The 25,834-nt window shown below is 42.2% G+C and overlaps 2 protein-coding genes across 21 annotated transcripts in view; one reads left to right on the forward strand and one right to left on the reverse strand.

Annotated features, from left to right (window-relative positions):
• The window catches only part of PSME3IP1 (proteasome activator subunit 3 interacting protein 1), a 31,193-nt gene extending 18,362 nt beyond the window's left edge, over positions 1 to 12,831 (reverse strand). Inside the window, exons 1-6 of one of the 18 annotated variants that reach the window (XM_070261846.1) lie at positions 12,346 to 12,548; positions 11,178 to 11,237; positions 3,470 to 3,771; positions 2,892 to 3,033; positions 2,238 to 2,336; positions 1,718 to 1,840 (exon numbers count right to left, since the gene is read on the reverse strand). In XM_070261846.1, coding sequence (XP_070117947.1) covers positions 1,718 to 1,840; positions 2,238 to 2,336; positions 2,892 to 3,018 — 349 coding nt within the window. In that variant the 5' untranslated portion in view covers positions 3,019 to 3,033; positions 3,470 to 3,771; positions 11,178 to 11,237; positions 12,346 to 12,548. The other 17 variants (XM_070261853.1, XM_070261848.1, XM_070261855.1 and 14 more) reach the window with 17 other exon arrangements.
• RSPRY1 (ring finger and SPRY domain containing 1) overlaps positions 12,715 to 25,834 on the forward strand; it is a 42,812-nt gene continuing 29,692 nt past the window's right edge. The window contains exons 1-2 of one of the 3 annotated variants that reach the window (XM_001493854.6): positions 12,715 to 12,944; positions 25,205 to 25,709. In XM_001493854.6, coding sequence (XP_001493904.1) covers positions 25,360 to 25,709 — 350 coding nt within the window. In that variant the 5' untranslated portion in view covers positions 12,715 to 12,944; positions 25,205 to 25,359. Of the gene's footprint in view, positions 13,551 to 22,986; positions 23,125 to 25,204; positions 25,710 to 25,834 lie in introns of those variants that run through there. The other 2 variants (XM_005608280.4, XM_014738329.3) reach the window with 2 other exon arrangements.

The raw sequence follows: 25,834 nt of genomic DNA on the forward strand, positions 1-25,834 counted from the left end.
ACATATAAGCTTATCATATTTAAACAAGCCTTCTCATAAGAGGAAAAAGGCTGGAGTAGCTTTATTAACCTCTCCTATGAGTCACTCATTAATTTATTCACATATATACTGAGAACCCACTACATGCCCAGCACTGGGGAAATCAGTGATGGCGACATCCTTGTTCTTATGGAGCTTACTTTACATTCCAGCAGCAAAGAGGCAAACAAACCAGTAAGCTAATAAATTAAGATTTTCAAGTAGTGACAAGACCTATAGAAAAATGACACCATAGACTGTGATGGAGATGGGTGCCAATTTTATACGGGGTGCTTAGGAAAAGTCTCTACAAAGAAGGGAGATGTGAGGGCCGGCCCCATAGCCACGTGGTTAAGTTTGTGTGCTCCGCTTCGCTGGCCCAGGGTTTCACCAGTTTGGATCCTAGGCGGGGACATGGCACCGCTCATCAAGCCATGCTGAGGCGGCGCCCCACATGCCACAACCAGAAGGATCCTCAACTAAAAAATATACAACTACGTACCAGGGAGCTTTGGGGAGAAACAGGAAAAATAAAATCTTTAAAAAAAAAAATAAAAGAAGGGAGATGTGAACTGAGACCCAAGTGCCATGAAATGCCAGCCTTGTCAAATCTGAGGGCAGAGCATTCCAGGCCAAGTACACAGCAAATACAAAGGCCTTGAGACGGAGTCACAAAGCCTGGTGAGACGGGAAGGTGAAGAAGGCCAGGAGGCTGCAGGACAATGAACATGAGGAAGAATGAATTCAAGATCTAACAGGGAGGTTGGGTGGCTTAAATCATGCAGAGCCTTGCAGGGCCTGGCAAAGAATGTCGACTGCAGCCTAAACGCAATAGAAAGCCACTAGTGTTTCCAACAGGAACGTGACATGATCCCATGTGTGTTTTCAAAAGCTCCCTTTGACTGTCGTCTGGAGAATGGACTGTGGGGGACGAGGGCAGAAGCAGAGGCTAATTAGATAATCCCAGTAATCCGGAGAAAAGTCTATGACTACTGCAGTGGCAGCAGAGATGGCAAGAATCGGGCGGACTTGGAGCACATTTTGGAGGTAGTTTTTGGCCCAGGCACCTGGGGTATAGGAGTACCAGTTAGGAAGACTGGGAGGCCAGAAAAAGAAGAGATGGGGGGGGGGGGGAGTGTGATGAGGGTGGGGATAGCGAGGCATGGAATTGAGAATTCTGCTTCAGCCAAGTTACAGCTGGGATGCCTATTAAGAAGGTCAAACGGATGCCAAAAAGGCAATACTGAGCCGAAGCAAAGTCATCTTTGTTGCCTTCTCTGTCCCTCTGGGGCCAGACCAAGCAGTACCTGTGGGAAAGGTCTTACTAAGGACAGAGGAGAGCTGCTAAACATTTCCTTTTAAAACTCAGAAGCCAGTTTCTCCCCTGGATGAAGTTCACTGCATCACCCATCTGTCTCAGAGTCTAATCCCACAAGGCGAGGATACCCTGGTACTGACTATTAGCATTTAGGCCTTTAGTTAATCCTAAAGGATCTGGACCTTTGATTGCAACAGACTCCTGCACGCAGAACAACCACAAACAACTGCCAGTTGCTCAGTCACAGGGACATCAGCGTCGAAAGGGACCTCAGAGATCACCAGGGAGAAGACCCTCATTGTATTTATGAAGAAACTAAACTCCGTAGATGTTGATGAGAGAACTGACACCTTCCAGACTGCTCTCCAAGTACAAAGGATATTCTGTATTCCTTCAGTTCCTTCAGTTCTTCTTCTCTTCGTTGCTTTTCTATTAGTTCCTGCTGCCGAGAAACCTCGTCAAGGAAGTTGGTCTCATCTTCGTCTAAGCCTCTTACCATGTTCTCTGAGGAAATAATTAAACGAGCAACACTTAGCAGGCTAAAGGGAAAATATAGTCAAATAAGATTTTTCCTTTTCCTTTTCTGAATAAACAACAGATCCTTTAGGGGCTTAGAAGAAAGTAAACACCATGGCTTTTGGAGAGAGAACATGGCATAAAATCAAGGCATTTCTCCCATTACTAGATATTAGCACAGAATTAAAATGGGTATCTTGAGCTCTAAACAAAAATGTTCAGTGTGGTTTAGAAGGCAAAAGTTTGTCTCTTTTTCAAACCAAATGAGCATCTGGAGACTAGATAATCCAGACAATTCCACGGCTAGCTAGAAAAGTGTGGCATGAGGCACAGGGCATCCGAAAGGCCCTGCCGGGCGCCCCGGCCTCTGCTTCTGGAAGCTTACTGAATTTGAACTGCTCCTCGTACTCCTGCTGCTTCCTGTCTTTCTGCTCCTGGAGCCTTTCATACAGAGACCGAGGGTCATAAGCCTCCTCTGGACACTCTGAAAAGAAGAGGGGAGAGAAAGGGGGAGAGAAAAAGAGAGGTGGGGAAAAAATACATACTTTAGAATTCTTTCATATTATTTTAGAATCACAAAGCATTTTAAAGATAAAGTCAAGTCTCAGCATGACCTGAGGGCAAGAATAACACAAAAATAGTACAAAGTCCACAGCTTCCCTTTGGACCTCAGAGAGGAGCCAGCAGTTCTCAAAGCCAGTGTCAGCAGGGCCAACGGCCTGAGACAGCTACTGGATGAGGGGTCAGCCCAAACCACACACAGCGGCAGCAGGGCAGCGTACTCAGTTGTTCAGATCCTGGATCCACCTGTATAGATGCAACAGACTAGCAGAATCTCCTGGAAAACAGTGTGGTAGAGTGGGAAGGGCAAGGACGTGAGTAGCCTGTGTCTGCTCCCAGCATGGAGGCCTTCCCTCGGGGCCTTCACCCCTGAGCCTCAGTTCGTCTACTCTAAACGAAGACAGTAATCCCTACTTTGCAGGGCTGTGGCCAGGATTAAAGATCACGACGTTGAAGACCATACCATAAGCCTACATACCTTCCGGATCTTCAGGTTTCCGAACTTTCTCCCATTCCTCTTGCCTCCTTTTGCGCCGCTCATCTAGTTCTGCCTCGGACACAAACCTCTTTTTGATAACAAGGTTACCATCATCCCCTCCATCCATAATGGAATAATCAGTCTACAAAACACAAACCATTTCAAGTGAGAACTGCAATTAAAACTCTAAAGAGAAACAAGAAGAGTTAGTTCTGTCTCACCCAGCAACAGACTACCACAAAATTCCCTTCGGTTTTGAAACGAAGAAATCCTCAGGTAGTTGAATTTAAAGGTCACTGACGAAAGCACAATTACATTGTTCCTGGTGTATCGGGCAGTTCTATTAACAGCTATGATATCTACCCGGTCAGCGAGAGCACCTGGAATGATTCTCAGCACATGCTGCTCCATGGTAAACCTCACATTGTCGACGTTTCTCTGTCCCTCTGGTCTAGACAAACTGGCCTCCTGGGCACCCTAACTTTTTCCCAGTTCTCATCCTCCTTTATTTCTGTAACATCTGACATTGTTCCTTCTTGAAATTCCCGTTTCAGGGACAAGATCCTACCTCCACTCACCTGTTCTTGTTTCCAAGCAGATTCAGAAGGAAGAGACTCACGTATCCAAGGAACCTTAGAGACGGAGTCTAGTCTGCACAGCAGGGCAGCGACACGCCTCGGGCACACTCCTCAGGGCCCAGCTAACGTGGTTCTCCATCCCGCATCTGAATCCACCACACAGACTGGGAGATCTTCATCCAACCCACATGTCAGAACTTCAAGACGGACCACTGCACTCCCTCCCAGGCAGCAGACTCCCTCTCTGCGCAGACCTGACGGGTAGGACAGTTCTTCCTTACCCTGAACTGAAACCTGGCTCCCTACAAATTAAACACGCAGGTTCAATCCACTGGGACTACACAAAAGGAGCCAAATCCTTTTTTCAACAGGACAATGCTTCAGCCATTTGCAGACAACTCCCATGTTCCCCCTAATCTGTCGCTTTTCTGGGCCAAACATCCGTAGTACCTTTAATCTTATAAAATGGAGAAAAATAAGTGTCTCAAAGCAGTGAACTTATAAGACTGCATATGATTTAAAACTTGGAAACAAATATTAGAATATGGCAATGCCACTGGAATTCCATTAAATGTATCTCTTCACTCTCATTATATATATATAATTTTTTTTTAAGGAAGATTAGCCCTGAGCTAACATCCACCGCCAATCCTCTTTTTTTTTTGCTGAGGAAGATTGGTCCTGAGCTAACATCCGTGCCCATCTTCCTCTACATGTGGGACGCCTGCCACAGTGTGGCCTGATAAGCGGTGCATAGGTCCACACCTGGGATCCGAACTGGCAAACCCCGGGCTGCCAAAGCAGAGCACACAAACTTAACTGCTACGTCACCAGGCTGGCCCCTCATTATATATTTTTTGAAATGAATATATATTAATATTGAAAAAAAATCTTCCAATAAGCCAAAATAAAAACCTAGGACCTTACATGCTTCCATCTAAATAAGAATTCAGAGACTCTAAGGTTTATTCTTACAACTCAAAATTAAGAAAGTAAAATCACTTATTTAATTTTGATGGCCTGTTGAGCTTTTGGAAAAAGAAGAAGCCACCTTCATTTACCTTTACCAAAGATCCCTGAAACTCAAGGGACAAAGCCTTCGGGATGCATGTAAACAAGGGTTTGACTGTGGACTGGAAACATCAGAAAAATAAGAATCTTGCCAATACTTATCAATCACTTTTGGGAAAAGACAAATTTATGGGATTCCAAGACATCCTTACTCTCTTTTCCATTAATCTTTTTCTCTTAAGCGTCAGGATTCAACTTCTACTCAAAGAGTTTAGTCTGGCTATTAACCATCTTTCACAAATAGGGACATAACCAGGAGTCACCGTTGGTTAATGAAAATGAAAATATAGCAGAAGCACATTTAAAAAAGGAAATTTAAAGACAATGGTTTTAGAATTTGACAGAGAAACACTACTTCTCTAGTGGGTTAGTTTCCTGCAAACACAATCACACAGTCAAAACTAATGAGCATTTATAAAAGTCTGCTCTTTAAAGCTAATATTATAATCCTGACATTCCTTTGATCCCAAGATAAGTAAAATAAAACAAGCTAGGTGGCCACAACTAATTACAATAAATTTTTGTGAGTTTAAAAGGAACACAGACTGCTTTATCTTTTTTTTTTTTTGAGGAAGATTAGTCCTGAGCCAACATCTGCCGCCAATCCTCCTCTTTTTGCTGAGGAAGACTGGCCCTGAGCTAACATCTGTGTCCATCTTCCTCTGCTTTATATGTGGGACACCTGCCACAGCATGGCTCGACAAGCAGTGCCTACATCCGCACCCAGGATCCGAACCGGCCAATACTGGGCCACCGAAGCAGAATGTGCAAACTTAACCACTGTGCCACCAGCTGGCCCTTATCCATCTCTTTCTTCAATTTGCACATTTTCTCTAGGTCCTCATTCCCTGGCACTTCTACTGTTGCTGTACCCTACTTGCCTCAATGCCACCAGTGGATCTCCAGCTAATTAAAATTTGGTCGTTTTTCTATGTTAGGAGAGGTCCAAGATAGGGACAGAAAATGCTTATGAACAAGTGGCCATACTCCTGAGTAATCTGGATAATATCAGAATATTCCTTCTCCAGAAATATTCAGGTCTTTTCAGGATTCAGAGCTTCACCGTCAATAAATATTGCCAAGCTGTAAGCTTAATTTCTGACACCTTTCACTCCAGGGGTCCCCTCTGACCTGCAGGGGATATGTTTCAAGACCCCCAGTGGATGCCTGAAATCGCAGGTAGTCCCAACCCTATATATACTGTTTTTTCCTATATGTACATACACATGATAAAGTTTAATTTATAAATTAGGTACAGTAAGAGATTAACAACAATAACTAATAATAGAATAATAACAATATACTGTAATAAAAGTTACCATAGATCTTAGCAACCTCAGCATATGATTTTTTTTTCTTTCCTTGAGAACTTTCACCTTTTCACTTAAAGGAAACACTTTACAGCTTCTCTTTGGTGTATCGGAACTGCCAGTATCACTACTTTTGCACTCCGGGGGCCACTACTAAGTAAAATAAGGGTTACTTGAACTCAAGCGCTGCGACACTGTGACAGTAAATCTGATAACCAAGATGGCTACTAAGCGACTAACAACAGGTAACGTATACAGCAGGGATAAACTGGACAAAGGGATGAGTCATGTCCTGGGCAGGACGGAGAGGGACTGACTGGAGAGTTCATCACGCCACTCAGATTGGTGCACAATTTAAAACTTACGGACTGTTTATTTCTGGAATTTTCCATTTAATATTTTTGGACCTTGGTTGACTATGAGAAACTGAAACTGAGGACAGTAAAACCACAGGTAAAGGGGGACTACCGTACGACCTAGGCTAATTCAATCAGTACATGGTAAGCATCTTCTGTTGCAGTCTCCTTACTAAGAGGGAGTACAGGCAATGGCAAAGAGTACAGACTGTCTGAAATCCAGAGCCCTCAATTCTGTCACTTACAAGTTGTACGACCCTGGACAAGTTACTTAACTCCTCTGAGCCTTGGTTTCCTCCTGCACAGACTGCACTCACCAACGGGGATTCAAACAGTACTGCCCAACACAAAGCTTCTGTGAAGAGAAGATAGTCCACATAAAGCACTCAGCACAGAGCTGGGCACAGGCTTAAACAGGCGTCAAAAGGTCTGCCATTACTACAAAGCACTGTGCTCAGCTCTGGACTGGTTAGGAGGGGGAGAAGCACCGTGGGCACTTAAGGAGCGGGGAGAGAGATCAGTGACGTAAACCACCAGGAAACTCCAGGTGGGAAAGGGATCACATCAAGCTGAGAGAAATCAGGAACAACTTACACGTATACATAATCTGGTGAGTCTCTCTTTTCCCTTTACTGTGGTTGTCTATTTTTCTGTTTTACTTTATTAGTAATTCGATTTAAATAAACTCAACATTGTGCTCAACGCCGAACTCTTGTCCAGCACTGTGCCAAATTCGACGAGGTGCATAAAGGAAATAAACTTTAAGAGTTAGCACTCTTGCACTAGTTAATACCAGGTAATAGTGTATATAATGAACTACCAAAGTGAATAGTACAGGTAGAAGACAGGAACGAAGGGCATAAACACGATCAATCCAGTTTCCCGGGCTGAAAACCTGGACACACCCAGACTCCTTTTTCCTCCCTCCCTTACATCCCACCGGTCACCAAGTTCTGTCTCTACCTCATAATGTCCTCTTTTTAATCCACTCTCTCTCTTTTATTTTTTTTTCCAAAGAGAAGAGTCCTTTGCTTTCTAACCTCTTCTTTTCAGGGCCCCATCTTACAAGGACTACTGCAACAGCATTCCATTAGTCTCCTGTTTCTACTCTAGCCTCCACTACACCCATTTATAACCCTACTGTAGCACTTAGCCATCGTGTTTTATCATTTATGACTGTTTCAACAGCTCTCTGAGCCTCAGTGCTTATTAGCACGGTGTCTGGCATATATCAGGTATGAATAAATACTTACTGAATAAACCAACCATGAAGAGGATTTGAAAAATTTAAACAGGGAGGCACGCTCTCACAGGAACATTCCTAGGTATTGTCCAGTCTAAGTTAGAGAGAATGGCAGGCATTATACAAGCATCTGCTGAAGCTTCTATGTCCCACAGGGAACTCGACTCAAACACCATAAAATTTGTGCAGTAGGAAACACAGGACCAAAAATTAAATCACTTTATTATATAATTGATGTCTTCTTCAAAAATAACTCTTGCTACTTTCCTTTAATTTCAACTGACTAAAAAAGCTCTCTTATACTGAGTAATAAATATTTCCTGCACACGGCATTTTTCTTTTAAGAGGCCAATATTCACTGACTATTTTGCAACAGGGAGGGGATGAGTACCTGCAACTTATTTACCTTCTGGAAGTACACACAGAAACCGGAAATTAAACTGTGTTTATTTCTAATTCCTATTGCCTAGCTAAATTTTAAGTCTCTTATTTTCTCCCTTCATTTGCTAGAATAATTAAAAACAAAACAAAAAACAAACAAAAGCCCAGGGGTCTGATGACCTAAGCATAAAGACTCAAGTAGGAATGAAACAGAGTTACATTGGCAATGCTTACTTTGTCCTTACTGTGTTCAATCTTAGAAAAACTGCTGTCAATTTTCCTTCACTCACATAGCTTTTTTTTCAAGGTGACAAACTTAATTATCAAACTAAACATTACAATTACTTTAAAAAGAATTATTTAAGTTCTCCAAACAGGGACTTCATGAAAAAAACTAAAACCTTACCAAAATCACTTGGTCCAAACTTAAAAGTTTCAAACTGACACAAAGAACACAGTTCTCAAATTTGCTTGACAGACAAAAAAACAAAGTTCTTCTATTTCAAGCCAGAGTAACCGTTAAACACTGCACTACTGTGTTTGTACGGGAGACTGTGCTATCTGATGTCCCGGCTGATGGGACAAAAAGGACTCAGTGTCTTACATAGCACGCTGCACAAGTTTTAAGATACAAGACCTACATTGCTGCCCCCACGATCATTGCTATCACTGACTTGAAAATTATTCCATTTCGCTAGTGCCATGATCCAAGCTCGTGAGATCTGGTTTCCTGTAGAACTGAATTTTGTGATGGCAGACTACTTGAGTCTTTACATCACTGGCTTCCGCACCCTCCTAACGCTAACGTTAGAAAGACTAGACGTGTAAAAACGCGGGGTGGGAGGGGTGCGCCGTATCAAATCTCTGTGTTATGGTGTTCGAAGACTTCTCTGTGGGTAGCCAAAATAGGCCAATTCACTTTCCTTTCGTCAGTAAATCTAACATTTTTACCCTGATGTTCAAGTCACATGGAATTTCTAAATGCAGGACAGCAACTAAGAGGAATCTGCCATCTGGCAAACTCAACTATATTCCGAAGACTGCTTTCTGGCCAGAAGGCACTTCTCCCAAGCTACAGCAATTTAGATCAAGCCAACTTCCCTTATATTATAAAACTTCAGAGAATGACAACCACCAACAGAGAACACTCTTTGAGCATTTACTACCAGACAAAGGAATCCTCAGACTTCTAACACTGAGCTTATTAACAGACTCCAGTAGCAAAGGAGACTAAAAGAATCTAAAAATGTGGGTACTGTATAAGCAATTTTATCCACATTTTAAATGTTTATTATAAAAAGCAATTGGTAGTAACCTTCTGATTGTCTAGACATCCCAAACCATACAACAGAAAGTTAAAAAAAACACAAAAAATCTCTATATACACATCTTTCCATAACACAAGAAGAGTCTCATCATATGTGCATTAACCTTGAATTCATCTATATGCACTGGAAGAAAACGAACTTAAATTTTGATTCCCTTAGCTAATCCTCAGTCCCCTACTTCATGTGTGCCTCCCAGAGTGTAAACACTTCCCTCACCATGTGTGATTCTAATACTAGTTGTATTTTTTACACATGGTGACTCCTAAATGCAAACCAACTACTTCATCTGGGGCTCAAAGGAAGAAAAAGAGCATCTGTTCCAAAGCTGGAGGAACACCTCGCCATGCTGGAATTTTGCTGCATTGGTAAACCCACATCCGAATGGTGGCTCCCTAAAAGATTTTCAAGGGTGGCTTTGATTACACACCACTTTGCCATCTAAACTGGCTTTGGAACCTAACCCGCACTAACTTATACTCCCCTACCCCCAACCCTCTAGGCTTTAAGTAACTCCTCTCTAAGACCAAATTAAAAAACAAAAGGCTTTAAGGCTTTGCATGACACCAACCATTCAGACCAACTAATTCATTCAGTTGTATTTCTGCATTAACTCTTACAGAGGACCTACAATGTGCAAGGCACAGTGCTAGGCACAAGACAGGCACTCTAGTTTTTAGCAACCGAGGAATCTGCATTAAGTAAAAGAGAGAAGGTTGGCACACGAGCAATTTAAGGAAAAGCAGAATGAGGTTAAATGCTACAAGAGAATAGAAGCTGAGCACCAAGGAGTTAAGAAAAAGAAGACTAGAAAAAACCATCAAGGAAGCTTAATTTTGACAGTGGCTATCACAGTGAAAAGTGGGGGGAGTTTTAGGTATACGAAGAAAATAATCTTTAATTCAAGAGTGCCTGAAGTCACAAATTTTACATTCCAAAATCAAAACAAAAGGGTGCTTTCAGTTACGGAAATAGTAGGCTGGGTAATTGAGACCAATCCTCTACCTCTATGATAAGAAACTGGAAGAAATCTCAAAAATAATTCTTCAACAAATAGAAAAGCTAACACGATAGTAAAAAAATTTGGCCAAGATCCAAGAAAAGGTGAAAACCAAAAATGAAGCCTCACAGCCAACCTGAAAGATGCTGTGTGGGTGCCCTTGTGAAACAACAGAAACAAAAGTCAAAGCCAGGAGCCCCCCCAGGGTGTGGAGTCTGATAACCAGGTGGTCCTCCTCCTTAACCTGGTACCCCAAAGAACTACACCCTCGAGGTCAAGAGAACTGGGGAAAAAAGCAGCAGGAATAACGGGCAACAGAAACAGACCCAAAGGGAATTCAGACAGCAGAAAGAACACATACAGATTATAAAACAACTATGCTTACCATGTTTAAAGAAACAAAAACCAAACCTCGAAATTAATAGCAGAGACTAAGAAACGGTACAACAGTGGCACAGCACATTTGAAAAAGAACTAAATAGAACTTGAGGAACTAAAAAGTGCAATAACTGAATCTGAGATGTCAATGGATGAGTTTAATCACAGATTAAAAATAACTGAGAGAATTAATGAAAAAGAAATTATCCAGAAGGTAGGATGAAAAAATAGAGTCAGAGGGACAGAGAATAGAGTGAAAAGTTCTATGTTAAATCAGGAAAGAAGATACACAATGAGGCAGAAGCAAAATATGAAGATAAAATGGCTCAGAATTTTACAGAACTAATGAAAGACATTAATCCAAAAGTTCAAGAAGTCTAATAAATACCAAACTGAACAAAAACATCTGTAGTTGGATAGATTCTGTAAAAATGCAGGAAACCAAAGAGAAAGACAGAACAATCTTTCAAAGACATCCTATAGTAAAGAGCGAAACAGATCATATTTAAGAATGAAGACAAAGCATGTTCAAAAGATGATCAGCAGTGAGCACACTGAAATGGCTTAAATTAGCTGTCACAAAGGCCTAATCACACTATGATTGAGTCTGTGGCTGAACCATGCACTTAAATTACTTCATTTACCAGATATGCGGTTTTCAACTTCTGAAGCAGCAGCTTGACTCCAAGCAAACATCAAGATTCCTGGAAGGTGAAAGGGAAGACTGCTAACCAGGTAATGGTCTTGACATAATTCTTCCTTTCTTACAACCACGAAGAATTCCCCACAAGGTAAAGGCACCCAGACTTCAGCAGAGAAAGATAAATTTAGCAGCCTCTTCCTTCAGACCCTTACAAAGTGTTCACAGCTCATCTCAAACTCTTTTGGAAAGACTCTAAGAGCTGCCTTTATCTCAGCTCAATTCCTTGTATCAAAGAGGAGTGTACAGACTGATTCCTTTCAAGGATTTCAGAAGCAGTGCTCTCAAAACCTTTGTATGGGGTCCCTATTGACACATCAATAAACCAAACAGCTGGAGAATCAACAAATCTCACCTCACAGCTGGGACAGAAGAGGTCACTGGGACTTCTGACCACCAGGCCCGCAATTGGATTCCTGGGTCCCCACTCGGCCCCTACTCAGACTATTTGGGGGTGGGCGGTCCAAGAATCTGCGTTTGAAAAGGGCCGCAAAAGATTTGTTTTCTACTAGGTCAAGAACCACTACTAAGCAGGAACAGGTCTCCTTTTCCCCCGTGCGGACTGACATACACATGGGCCACGAACTCTCAAACAAGATGCTTCAACTCTTGGTCTTAGTTTCCTAAGTTTTCTGCAAAACAAGCACGCTAGTTTGTTTCCTATTACAAGAAAATGCACGGAGCGTAGCAACTGGTACATAATAAATGAGTTTCCCATCCTACACTTACATTCTATGATTCATTCAATCATTTCCAAGCAAGCACCCCCACATCTCTTGAGTAGCCTGGAGTCCAAGACCTCTGGAATAGAGCCCGCTCCTCACTGGGAGCCTGCGTGGCCCCGCTCAGCAAAAAAAGAGGAGGGGAGCGGTAAGAAGCCCTGCAGCGCCAGGACCGCTTGAGAGGGTCGGGATCCTCCCCACAAGACCCCGAGGCCTTCCCCTCCGACTGGGCGCGCAAGACCTTGGCCTGGGAGGCTCAGAGCCCTGGGTGAGCGCGCAGACTGAGAAGAGGCCTGGCCTCAGCCCTCACATCGCACGCAGCCCCCATCTCCTCAGCACAGAAGCTGGCGCCAGGTTTCGCCGCCCGGCCAGGGCTCAGGCCGCACTCACCTACCAGCTCGCGGGAGGCGAGAGCCCCTCACCTCGGCGGCGCTCACCCCAAACCACCACCGCAAAGGCCGCTCGCTCTTTAGGGAAAAAAAAAAAAGAAAGGGAAAAAAAAAAAGAAAATAGCCTTTGCTTTTGTATTCCTTTTGACCCTTCAGGGCTTCCTGTTCCTCACCGCCACAACAAAGTCCCGCCCCACTTCCGGCGGCGTAACCCAATCCTCACCTCTCTTCCTCCCCGGGAGACAGATGGAAATCCGGTGCCCAGGCAGCGAGCCGGAGGCACTTGATTGGGCCATTCACACCACAGCAAGGGGATTGGCCAGCTCGCTCCAGGAGGGCGGGCTACGTCGTGTGATCACGTGATGGCGTTCCTGAAAGGTGATTGGCTGTCATGGAGAGGGATTGCCACCGAGGAAGGGGCGTTTCCTAGGGGACTGAGGGAGGGCCGGGGCGGTACGAAGCGGGGGTGGGCCCAGCGCGTAATGGCAGCGCCGTGGCCTCGCGTCCATCTTTACCGCTCTCTCGGACCTGTCACAAAGGAGTCGCGTCGCCGCCGCCGTCGCCGCCCCCTTCCTCGAGTGGTCCCAGGAGCTGGAGAAAGTCAGTGCCGCAGCCCAGCTGCGCTGCTCCGGGAAGCGCCTGGGGACGCGGAGCCGGGGGGAGTCTGAGGGCTGGGGACGGCCGTGAGGGAGGGGAACAGCCGCCGGAGTCTGCGGTGGGGAGACCAGACTGGGGCCGGGGGAGGCTCCGGGAAGGGACCCGGGAGGAGGTGGCGGTGGGCAGAGCCGGGGACACAGCCCAGAGGCTCTCCACCGAGGCCCGCGGTGCAGGCGCCTGAAGAGGTGCCTGGAAGAGGGTGTTCCCCTTTTAGAGGGTTCTTGACTAGGGAAGGGTCCTGGGGGTGGCCCTTCCGAGAAGGCCGCGGCTACAGGGCCCCAGGTGAGAGGCAGGTAGCTCCGAGAAGGCTCCTGATGTTTAGGGATGCTCCTCTGGGGTGCCCAGGGCGGAAGGGGGAGAAGGGAGGACGCTTTGGGAGGGTTTCCTTTTGTGGAGTTTGAGGTTTAGGTGGCACGGGTGGGAGGCAGACCGTTCCCGGGGAGACACAGAAATACCTTGGGGTCGGCAAACGTCTCAGGGAGAGTGGCTCAGAGTTGGGAGCCAGAGCTAGCGGATTCTCCTACTCCGGAGGCCAGATGGGAAAAATGGGTAAGGGCCTTGGGGAGAGGGCATGGCTGGGCGGGTCTGGGAAGAAAAGACCCCCATCCGTAGGGAAGCTCCGGTGGGAAAGAGCGAGAGGAAGCGGGAATGGCAAGGGTTTTCCCCTCTCTAGAGAACGACCTGTGTCTCAGACACAGAATCAGCTGCTTCTGGGCTTAGTGCAGGTGGGGTGGGGGTCCATCCCACCAACACTGCTTGCTGACTCTCCATCAGGTTTTTATCCCTACCTGCTGCCTCAGTTTCCCTGTCTTTGGGGAGGGAGACCGAGCCAGAGATGGTCCCCTGAGACTGCACTTCTATCCTGTGTAGATGTCTGAAGGAGGCTGCTCCCCCTGGAGTGTTGGACTTTGAACTTTCAAGGGTTGGAAGTTTCTGTAATTGACAGTCCCGCGGTTGTCTAGGCCCCTCGCCTACCATCTACTTGTCCTTAGACGAGTGGCTTAACCTCCTTGGGTCTCTTCTGTAAAAAATAACGCAGTGTGCGAAAGTGCACTACAAACTACAAGCTGCTTGAAAGTAAAAGTACTGTGCTTCTACCAAAGAGATTGCTGTTGAGGAGTAAAAGTGAAGGCACTTTCTAGACTGTAGAGCAGTATGTAAATGTAAGGGATTAGCATTTATACAGTTGTCCTTGATCACCTGTGAAGTGCTGGGGACCATATTGTACTGAAAGCTTCAAGGTCCACAGCTTTTTAGGTTATATTATAATCCAAATCCATGGTTTCAACCCCTGCTTAGATGCAGGTGGAGGGATTTCCAGGTTTTGCTCCCAGAGTTTTAATTTACTTTGAACTTCTGATGGTGCTGGCGGGAGGTAGCACTACAATATTTCCTTCAGGAAGATTTCCGCTGACAGCTGAGAATTTCCTTCAAGGAATTTGATCTCAATATTGTAAACCACCTTCCCTTTTTCCATATCTACCTGCCTATATCTGTATATGTCATATATTCATGGCCTTTGGGTGTCTACAGGTAGTGAATATCACGCTTCCTCCCTCATTGTGATTTTGGGTTTTTTTGGTTTCGTTTTTGTTTTGCTCCCCAAAGCCCCAGTACATAGCTGTCTATTCTAGTTGTAAGTCCTTCTGGTTCTTCTATGTGAGCCACTGCCACAGCATGGCTACTGACAGATGAGTGGTGTGGTTCCGTGCCTGGGAACCGAACCCCAGGCCTCCGAAGTGGAGCACACAGAACTTCTAACCACTAGGCCATCAGCGCTGGCTCTCAGTAGTGATTTTGTAAATGAGACCACCTTTTTTGCTCCATGAATATTGTGCGTTCTTGTAGTAACCCCAAACTATAGATTATGAGGCACATTAGCAATTGCTCTTAAATTTCTTTTCCACAATGGTTCCCTTTATTTTTCACTGTGTATAGAGTTTGCATTTCCTGGGGTGACATCTTGCTTTGTAGCTCCCTCTATGAGGTAGTAAGATACTTGGGTCCATGTATGACATTTTCCTAATGTTTGCTTAGTAGCATTTGTTAGAACTGATTTTCCAAATACTGGGTAATTGGTGATTTTTGAAGGTTTTTTTTTTGTTTTTTAACAAAAAGCTGACTTGCATTTTTCTAATCTTATATTCCATGGGTCTTTTAATAAAAAATCACTGTGATGATCTTGTGAGCTCTCTGATTTCCCAGGATACATGTTGTCCTGACCTTCTGCTTAATGTCTTTCTGTGTCTGCACAAACCCTTAATTATTTCTGTCCTCCATCATTACTTTCAAGTTATTGATTATAGCAAGTGTTCCAGCTTAATCTGTGTGAACTTTTTCTGCTTTGTCAGCAAAGTAACTTTTCACTTAGTAAATTGGCCAAGAATCAAGAAGAAATAAAAACTTAGCGTTTTGTGTAATAGTGTGTTATTCTATAGTGAATAGGGAAAAACAACTCCTCTAAAGTATGTTTTGGCAAAAGAGTAACAAAAAAATCCTCTGTTCCTAAAGTTCATTTACAACAGTATTTCAACCCATGAGTTTAATTCAGTCTATCAAGAATTGCCTATACTTTCCCTAATAATGAAGTAATTTGTTATAGTGAAGTGAGAAGTTAACTTTGTATCCTTTAAAATACAACTCTCTTTGATACCCTAAGATCCATATAATTTGAGAAATTATTAGGAATTCTTGAGGATGGTAATCACTGTTACATTATTTTAAATTGGAAATTATCTGTTTGGTGGTGAGATCCTCGTGAAGTAGGATGTGATGGTCGCAGGATTGTGAAAATAAGTGGAAAGTCATTAGGCACCACAGATAAGAACCACGGTGGAACCAGTAATCCATTTCAAAAGTTATTTGGGGGTAGTAAACTGTCAATTTAGCTTCTCTTCAAATATTTGGCATTTTCAAGGTATTCACCATTGAATTTAGATAGTTTCTTCCTAGTTTTCAAATTAGAAAATTGAAAAACAGAATAGTCAGGAAGTAGTGAATGCCAAAACTTGGGCCACTACCCTTAGGCGGAGACGTTTACGACTTTTAGGAGGGCAAAAGAATGAATCTTTTCTGTTTAGTTTCTCTCTTCAGTAAGTCAGCTTTTGAAATAGTCCTCTTGCCAACCTTTATTGATTAGGAAACAAGTATGTATATTATTTTGCTCTCAGTGTCCATTCCAAAAAGGAATGCTCGCTGGTTAAATATGTGAAGGTGTATTTAACTGTAGATAACTGTGATTTATATAAGGCTAAATGAGGTAAAGTTATCTTATAAATAGTGGTAGGCTCTTAGAGAATACTCCCCTTTCTCCCTTACTGAACTTTTGAAATCTAAGAACGCATTTGAGATAGGAAAGAATTGATGCGCTCCTTAAGTTTGTTCAGGAATGAACCCTGCACGTAGCTGTCTTATTGCTTGAAATTATAGTTTCCAGGCATAATTTCATGGGTCCTATACATAGCAAATAGAAGCTTTGCAGTACCTTACTCAGCAAGTTTATTATTACCTCATAGCTTAATGTTTCAGCGTTAGTGTTTTCTTACCTCTTCTTCCTGCTGAGGAGGTCAGTTTCCTCTTCTGTGCTCCCGTAAGGCAGAGGTTCTCAAAGTGTGGCCCCTACCCCACCCCTCCTTGTGGGAAGTGCAGCTCCTTTTTTCAGTTCTTTCTGCTTCATGTTGTTCATACTTACATATGCCTAAGGGGTACTTGTTAATAACCTACCTAGTGAATTATTAAGGATTACTAAAACTTGGTATTCATAAACCAAAACTAGCACAACGTTAAAGTTTACTGTTGTCTCTGATGCTTTTTTCGCCCGGGAGGTCTGTCCTGGGAAACGTGGCACCAGTGCAAAGCTTCTTATATGTCGCGTGCAGAATGGGGATTCCTGCCATGTTCAGGAAGGATGCTTGTTCGGGAGGCATCGTCAGTAGTGTCTCAAGTTGATCTTGGTTTTCCACTGTGCTTCCTCTTGTTTGTTTTTTTCATTAGAACTGCTATCAGCTTCATCTTTATCAATTTAATTTATAGACTTTTGGTTAACCTCTCACTGTGTGGTCAGGGATATTTGCACCAACAATATTTGGCATATAATTTACAACATGAATGTGTTGCAGTGCGAATATAAATCCTCCATTCCCTTTTTGCTAATGGTGATATATAGAGTCGTCTAAAAATTTGCTTGTTCGAAGATACTGTAAAGTTCCTAAGTTCCCTTCCTGCTGGGAAATGGTGGAGTGAGGTCCTCCCAGTGGACCTGACGCTTACCTATAGACTTGTATGGCGTGGCTGTTTTATGGGGAGGGCACCCAGTGTGTTGTCTGTTGCTGTCCTTCATCTCTGCCAAGAGCATGAGGGACCTTTTTGATCTTTGCTCAGTGCCTGGCATATAAGCATTGGATTCGTATTTATTGAATGATATTGTCTCAGTCTTTCAAAGTGATCAATATTTTATGTTTTTACAGATTTTAGAATAAATTTACATAAAATATTTATTGAATGCCTGTTAGGTTCTACTAGGTATCCAATTGAGTGTTTGCAGACACCATTTTAAGTAGATCTCATTGAGGAAAATGTTGCTATTCATGCTGTTTATACATTTTGTTTGCTTTTCTTAATAGTAAAGAGTTTTTTATAATAGAAAAATCCTTTTCCATCAGATATGTGTTTGAATAACACATCTGTAGATTTCCTGTTATTTGGTCTCCTGGGGGGGAAATCCCAAATAGTATGGAGTATTAAATTTGTTTTTCTCCTCTGTACTGCGGCCATCATTAGCACTTAACTCAGTTCTTAGTATTTCTTTTTTGGATCCAAGGCAAATTTTTCAGGTGGGGATTATTATTATTTGCTTCTGGAAATTCCTTACTCCATCCCAGCTCTAAATTTTATTTTTTTAATACATTTTTGAATGCTGAAAGGATTTGTCTTTTCTCCTTTGTACTGATTTGGGTCAGGACTGTATTCTGTAATTTGTTCTGCCATAAATCTCACGTGATCCCAGACACCACTGCTACTGGGCTAAAAAGTTCTCAATGTTTTAGGGGAAACTTGTTCCAGATACTCTTTCCCTAACAGTACAACTAGAAAAAATTATATACCTCCCCCTCAAAGATGTACTTTCTTAAACCAACCTGAGTGCATAAGAGAAGTATCAGAATCCTCCAGTGCTTCCCCCAGATGACTTAAAGGTTGCACTCGGTGGGTAGTAGTACCCTGTGTGGCTTAAACCTCGAGTAGCCAGTGCCGTTGCAGATAGATTGCTTTGGACACCTGGGTGACATGTAAAAATATCTTCTCAGAGCTGCCTTTCCCTGTGGGGTAAAAGTGAAGTCCCAACTCAATATGTTGTAGTCTTCCCCTTCCCTTCCTGCCCTCCCTGCCCCGGCAGAATACCAGATGCTTTAGAGTCCAGACACAAAAACACTCTTGAAACGTCTTTAGGTGGTTTCTCTTGTAACTGGCAAGTGTACTCTTGGTATATGATACACTTTTCTTGTCTGCTTATTGTACTACCGAATATTCAGTCTTGTTGCCCTCCAAGTTTTCCTCATTTAATCACAGTCTTCAGTAAGAAAATTGTAGTCTTTGAGGTGTCCTACAGAATATTTTAAAAGCAAATATATTTCTGGGTAAGGTTCTCTGCCTTGATAGAGTTTTAGTTACACAGGTGTATGCATTTGGCCAAACTCAGCACATATGTGCTTGACTTGTACATTTCATTATATGTAAATTTAACCTCTAAAAATATGTTCAAGTCCAGTTAGTGATAATGTACGCTGTATGCTGATGCCTGTGATTTACTTTGCACCAAAAAAATTAGATGGATTGACTATGGATAGAAATGGATAGATATGTGATAAAGCAAGTATAGTAAATGTTAATGGTGGAATCTAAGTAGTGGGTATTTAGGTGTTTGCTGTGAAATTCAACTTTGCTGTATGTTTGAAATTTTTCTTAATAAAATGTTAGTGAGGGGAGCAGGAAACGTGACACTAGAAACTATTACCTGTTATACATTTACTGGCTTAGGAAAAAATCCAAAACATTTTCTAATGAGAGAAAATCATTAAGATTTCCAGTATGTTGTAGTTACTGTTCGTGCTGTATGATTTAGCCTTTCGAGAAAGGGGGGTGGATTGGAAAAAATGCTGCATCCTATAACACTATTTGGAATGATGAAGTGAAGATGACAGCAATAGTAGTTTCATGCCCAGAGTTTGGTTTTTCTTCCTTATGGTCATTCATTTAACCAGCTTCTCCTTTCTTGGCAGCATAATCCTGAAGTCTTATTTTCAGAGAAAAGAAAGTGTTCTTAGTATCACTGAGCTCTGCTATGATTGAATGCAAACAAATATTTGAAGAGATGAATCATTGATTCCTGGACCATTTGTTAGAGAGGTTAGAGAGGGTTAGACCAGTCGGCCAGATGCCTCTGTGGTGAGCTGTTTATGATGGTAGAGGTCTGTGTTTGAGTACCAGACCTCACTGCTTTAACACTAAATTTACTGAGAGCCCAAGTTCGATTTTTTTCCTTCTAGAGTAGCTTTGAAAAATATACAGTATAAAAATTTAATAAATCATAAATGATATAGAAATGGAAAGAATAGTCTTTACTTTCTTTTTTAAAAAGGAAAGGTTCAAGGGACTGGCCCCATGGCCTGGTGGTTGGGTTTGGCACACTCCGCTCTGGGTTCACGGATTCAGATTCTGGGAGCAGACATACACTACTTGTCAGCCATGCTGTGGTGGCGACCCACATACAAAATAGAGGAAGATTGGCAACAGATGTTAGCTCAGGGTGACCCTTCCTCAGCAAAAAAAAAGGGAGAGAGAAGGATCAAAATTAATAATACCACACTTCAGAGAAGTAGATTCACAAAGGAAATGTTTCGATTATAATTATGCTCTTGCAGCAAAATGGCTATGAACAGCATAATGATTTAAAAAGCATTACCATTTAGGCGGTAAGAAAAGTCTTTCTACTAAGCAGTGACATCAAGTGGTATCATTATCATTAAATCACGTGATGATTGCCACATTAGTTAATGATTGCCACAGCCACAGATCTGATAGTTGTGTATATTTGAATTATGTGACTAGGGTTTTTTGGGTCTCAGAATTGACTTGACCATCTAATGCTAAGTCGTCTTCTAAGTTAAGGTGAAGTATATAGGTATTACGGTCATGTTGCCTTTACATAATCTCTAGTCCTATTCATTTTTATTCCCTTCTGTCTGTCAACCTTTAGAGAACGTTACTCATAAGTAGGGTACCATCTAGGTTCATTATGATGCCTCATAAGGTGGATCTGGTGGGAAATAGAGGGAGCTATTTTATTCATTGTGTTGATATATACTGTATATAATCACTAATGGCTGTAACTGTATTCTAGTGATTGTTTTGGCTGACCTCCCCCAAAGACTATGTTCAAAGATAGTCTCAGTCTTCTGGAAAGGAAGGTTAACTTTTCTGACTCTAAAAGAATTACCCTTTAGTGTTTCAATTTGTGTCTTCACTCAGTCCATGGGTCCTGCCTACCGTGCCCGGTTCTGCGTTTGGCTCTATAGCACAGTGATTTCCAGACCTGGCCACCATCAAAATCGCCTGGGGAGCTTTTACAAAAACACTTGTTTGGGCCACATCCTAGAAATTCTGATTCTGGCTATTTGGAGTGAAACCAGGAATTTGCATTTGAGAAATACCTGAGCAATTTAATGCCTATCTTCTTTGAGATGTTTAAGCTACAATCCCTTCCAAGGTTCTTTGTCTAAATAATAAGTAAAAATTATTTCAGTATTGAGCAAGTAAGTTTTATAAAAAAGAAGTTCTTGGGGGAGGGAGGAGGGTGAAGGGGTGATGGGGCACATGGGAACAGTGATGGATGGTAATTAGTCTTTGGGTGGTGAACATGATATAGTCTACACAGAAATCAAAATATAAAGGATGGACACCTGAAATTTATTTAATGTTATCAACCAGTGTTACCTCAATAAAAAATAAATTTTAAAAAAAGTTCCTTAGTTATCTTAGTGCTCTTAAGTCTTACTCCACAGTCTCCCAGATGATTTAGTTACTTCTAATTAGCTACGTGCTCATTTTATAATGACATCTTTCATTTGTGGATCCAGTTTAAGTGTTAGGCACTGTGCCATGTGTTTTACATACACTATTCCATTTAATTCTCACAGTGATACTGTGAGGTGTGAGAACTATTACTATTTCCATGTTCTAAAGTGTATCACTAGTCAGGGCGATTAAAACGCGTAGCTATAAATGTTGCAGGGCAGGGCCCTGGGCCCTGTGTTGTAGGTGGCCTCTGGCCTCCAGGACAACATTTGGAGACTGAGTGTTACTGTCTTAAAACAATGATCCTTAGAAAGTGGGCCACATAATGCTTTTTGGAATGAGATGAAACAAAGCTGTCTAAAGTGTAATTGTTTAGTTCTATCACCTAGCCTTTTGCCTAAAGTATTCACAGTTTGTTCTGAGAAAAGTATCCTAAGTGACAACCATTTCCAGATAAAAAGGTATACATTTTTTAGTGCTGAATAAATCTGAAAGATCATACACTTTGTTCATTTATGTGTCCTGCCTTTGGCTGTAACCCTTGAGAACTTCGTATGCTCATTTCAGAAATTTTTAAAAGATAGCAGCTCTTATTTTTTCCTTGTATGTTTCACGCTCTTTGTTTTGAAATGCGTCAAGGCTTCGCCGCCTAGTTAACCTCTTCTTTACACTTGGTCTTTACAGCTAGTGCTTAAAAAAGAAAGTCTTTGGTTTTAAAATATTTGAAAACTTTTTATTTTTTTACTCCATTTCCTTTTCTGACAGATTTTCTAGTTGACATCATTTTCTGGGTCATTTAAGGAAAATGACTCTTAGAAGAAACTGACCCGACCTACACTTGAATTTAATTTGGAAATAGAAAAAGACCCACTTAATTCTTGTCTGCTTACCTCCAAATTTAGTAATACCTGTATGTATTGGATATCTTCCATTTACTTTGAAACTAATAAATGGAAATCTGCATAGATAAATTGTTCTACATTCAGCTTATATAAGCCTTTGCAAAAAAATTTTGGATAGAATAACGTTTAAGAATTTAAGATCCAACAAACTTCTTTTTAACCCACTGCTTTCCTCACAAGCACTCTCAACATTGTTTCTTGTTAATTATTCTAAATAGCTTTACAAGTATTGGCATTAAACCGTAACTTTATAGGATCCCCTGTTCTTTCCCTTCAAGGCTTTGTTTTCTGGGACTTAATTTCACCTTGACACTCTCAAATCACTGCCAGTTCTGTTTGGTGCCTGGTTGGTCTCCCTCCCTCAGGTCTGCCTTCCTGGGGTCGTGTGTCTGGTTGGATGGAAGCTGCTGTTTGCATATGCCCATTCCAGCTTCTGTGGACTGAGGGAAGCTCGGGAGCTGCAGGGAAGCCAGCGGGGTTCCCTTCTGCTCTGGTAACAGTGACGCCACAGAACAGTCTGGGGTAAGAGAGCACTTCCCCAGGAGATGAAGCGTTCCCGAGTGCTGTTTCCTTGTATCGAATCCTGGACCACTCCCTTATGCCATCCCCAAAGTATTAGTTGGTGTAGCCACGGATTTTTATAGCATAGTGGTTAAGAAACTATGATAATGCAGAGTATGGATTTCTGTACAGCCTTAAGCCGGATGAGGCAGTTTTATATATACTGGTGTAGAAAGATGTGTTGTTAAGAAAGAAAAGCAAATCGCAGAACAGTGCTCATGACATTGTCCTAATTTTAAAAAAGGAGAATTTGTAAGTACATCATAATGGAAGCAGACGTGTGAAGCTTTTAGCGGGTTGCCTCTGGGAAGAGACCAGGCTGTGAGGAAAGCCTTTCAGAAGAGAGGCCTTCACTTTTCTGTAGATGTCTGCAGCACTTAGGTCTTAAAACTAATGTGTATTAATTTTCATTTTTAAAAATTAACATAAAAATTTTAAATGTAACATTTTAGGATTTCAAGCAAGTGCTCTAGTCGCATATCAGCTGGGCTCCTTGCCCAGTGACAGCCATGCCGGAAAACCTTGGATTCTTTACCTCCTCGCTTCTGATTGTGCCAGCGGTGCCTTCTCTGTGAATTTCTGTGAGAAGGGTGAGAGCATCGCTTCTTAAATGTTACTTTCTGGTCTTTCTCAGAAACCAGCATAATTTAGAAGATCAGTAGAAATTTATACCAGAGACCCTTTAAAAGAATTATTTCTGGGGCCGGCCCCATGGCCGAGTGGTTAAGTTCGAGCACTCCGCTTTGGTGCCCCAGGCTTTTGCTGGTTCAGATCCTGGGCGCAGACATGGCACTGCTCATCAGGCCACGCTGAGGTGGTGTCCCACATGCCACAACCAGAAGGGCCTGCAACTAGAATATACAGCTATGTACTTGGGGGGCTTTGAGGAGAAGAAGAAGAAGAAGAAGATTGACAACAGATGTTAACTCAGGTGCCAGTCTTTTTTTTAAAAAAAAAAAAAAGCTGTTTATTTAAAACAAAGTTATTTCTGATTTCTGTCTCCTGTCCTTTAAAGCACTGAAATCTTTTGGTTATCGACCTTCTGGAGGGAATTGTATATCCTAGTCCCTGCAGTAAGGGGAATGGCGCTCTTTGCTGGTTTCAAATGTGTTCTCTTTTTAAAAGCTATTTCCAGCTGAGTCCTTGCATTATGCTCCTACCTATACTTCAATCACATCTTTTTAAGTACAATCTCCGAATTTTGAAAACAGCCTGACTCTTTTTGAACTGAGGACATCTGTGGTGTTACTTGGCTCAGCCATTGTGGTCTTGGTAGTCTGGAGGGAGGTAATGTCTGTCGATTTCCTCTCCTCTCTCCTCCCATCTTGTCTCATCCGCCCCTACCATATCCCGTCCTCCACATAGATTAGAGTAAATATTATATGTATATATATGTCTGTGTGTGTGTGTGTGTGTGTGTGTGTGTGTGTGTGTATATATATATGACTTTCTGTCTCTATCTCTTTTTCTTCACTTTCCCCCTGTAAGCAGTAATTAAACTTGGCAAATATTTAAAATAATTTACTGCAAATCTGTCCAAAATAAATAGAAGTAATTTTTCTCTTGCTTCTAATTCCACTGGATTACACATTTTATTTCTATCTATCCTGAGCCAGTGCTCTACATATGAGGATTTAATTGTAAGTAGCCAAACACTGAGCAGAGACTACACACTGGTTTATTCCTTATGTGTCCATTTGTGTCCTTACAGGTCCCAGTCTCCAGGTCTCAGCATGATTTTTACTTTTTGCTACCCAACCCCATGATGAGTCTCCTGCTTCCAAATCTTTACTTCTTTCTAGACCTAACTAGATTTTCTCAGCTTATTGAAGAGCTGGTTCCATCCTTAGGTTTTTGATGATGAATGTACTGTGTGGGATGAGACTGGCCATCCACGAGTTCCTGGCAGGCAGGGACTGGGCCTTGGTCATCTTTATTCTCCCAGTGCCAGCCTGGTGCCTGGCACAAGGTGCTTAATCAGTATTTTCAGACAAAGATAACTGGCGCATCCTTATTCTTATCTTTCTAGCAGACATGTTGTGCAACAAACTGGTTATTGTGAAAATGTAACCTTGTGATATATGTTTGCCTTTCCCAAAACAGAGGCTTGCTTACATAACAGGAAAACTTTGTAACTACTTGTATGATTTCTGTGAATTATCTAGAGAACCTCCAAATGGGAAATGCAGTTTGGGTAATTCAAATAGAACACTCTATTCTTTTATTCTTCTTGATATCAAATGGGTACTATCATATTTGTATCATAACTTTTTTAACAACAAACATCTGTGATTAGATATTGTATTTGAAACATTAAATTTTCTCATGCATCTAAGTTAAGAAAGGAGACAATTCATTTTTTTTAATCCACAATAGGAGCCCTTGAAACAATTGCACACATTCTTCTAATGTATTGCTGTATAGAGAGAAGCAGACCTATAGCTTTTTTAAAAATCAGTGGTTACTCCTGTGGTTTACAAGGATATGATTTAGCAATCAACTTTATAATATAATGATAAAAAGGAATTATTGATTGTTAATTCTTTTGTGCAAAGATACCTCTTTGTGTCAGAAGCCTACAAAGATTTTTCTCTAGAAAAGTTTGAGTAATTGATTGAGTGGCCAAGAATCTTTGATTCATTTTTCTTTTCTTTTCTCTTTTTCTTTTAGAACTGCCACTGGATGCCCAGGATCCCCTGTAAGTGATAATGTTGGAGATCAGCTCTACATCTTTCTTCGGCATTCAGTTGTTAAACACAAATAGGATGCAAGTTCCTCAACTCCAGATTATGAAAACAGTACTTGGAAAATTGAAAACTATCTAAATGATTGTCTTTGGTTGGGCCGTGTTCTTAGTGAGCAGAAGCCTTGGCCAGGGTCTGCTGTGGACTCTTGGAGAGCACATAGCCCGCTTCCTGGGGACCAGCGGTGCCACTGCTACCATGGGCAATTCCTGTATCTGCCGAGATGACAGTGGAGCAGAAGACAGCGTTGACGCCCAGCAGCAACAGGCCGAGAACAGTGCGGTACCCACTGCTGGCACAAGGAGCCAGCCCCGGAACCCTGTTCGGCCACCAAGGAGGGGCCGAGGACCACATGAGCCGAGGAGAAAGAAACAAAATGTAGATGGACTAGTGCTGGACACACTGGCAGTCATACGGACTCTTGTAGATAAGTAAGTATCTGACTCACAGTCGCCTTCTGTGTAATGAAGTGTTCTGCCAGGAACCATAACTTTTGGACTCCTTCAGTTCATTAGGATATATCCCCAAGCCTTGTGCTCATAGGGCAAGGGAGGAT

Source organism: Equus caballus, chromosome 3 (assembly GCF_041296265.1).
Source record: "Equus caballus isolate H_3958 breed thoroughbred chromosome 3, TB-T2T, whole genome shotgun sequence".
Taxonomy (NCBI): Eukaryota; Metazoa; Chordata; class Mammalia; order Perissodactyla; family Equidae; genus Equus; species Equus caballus.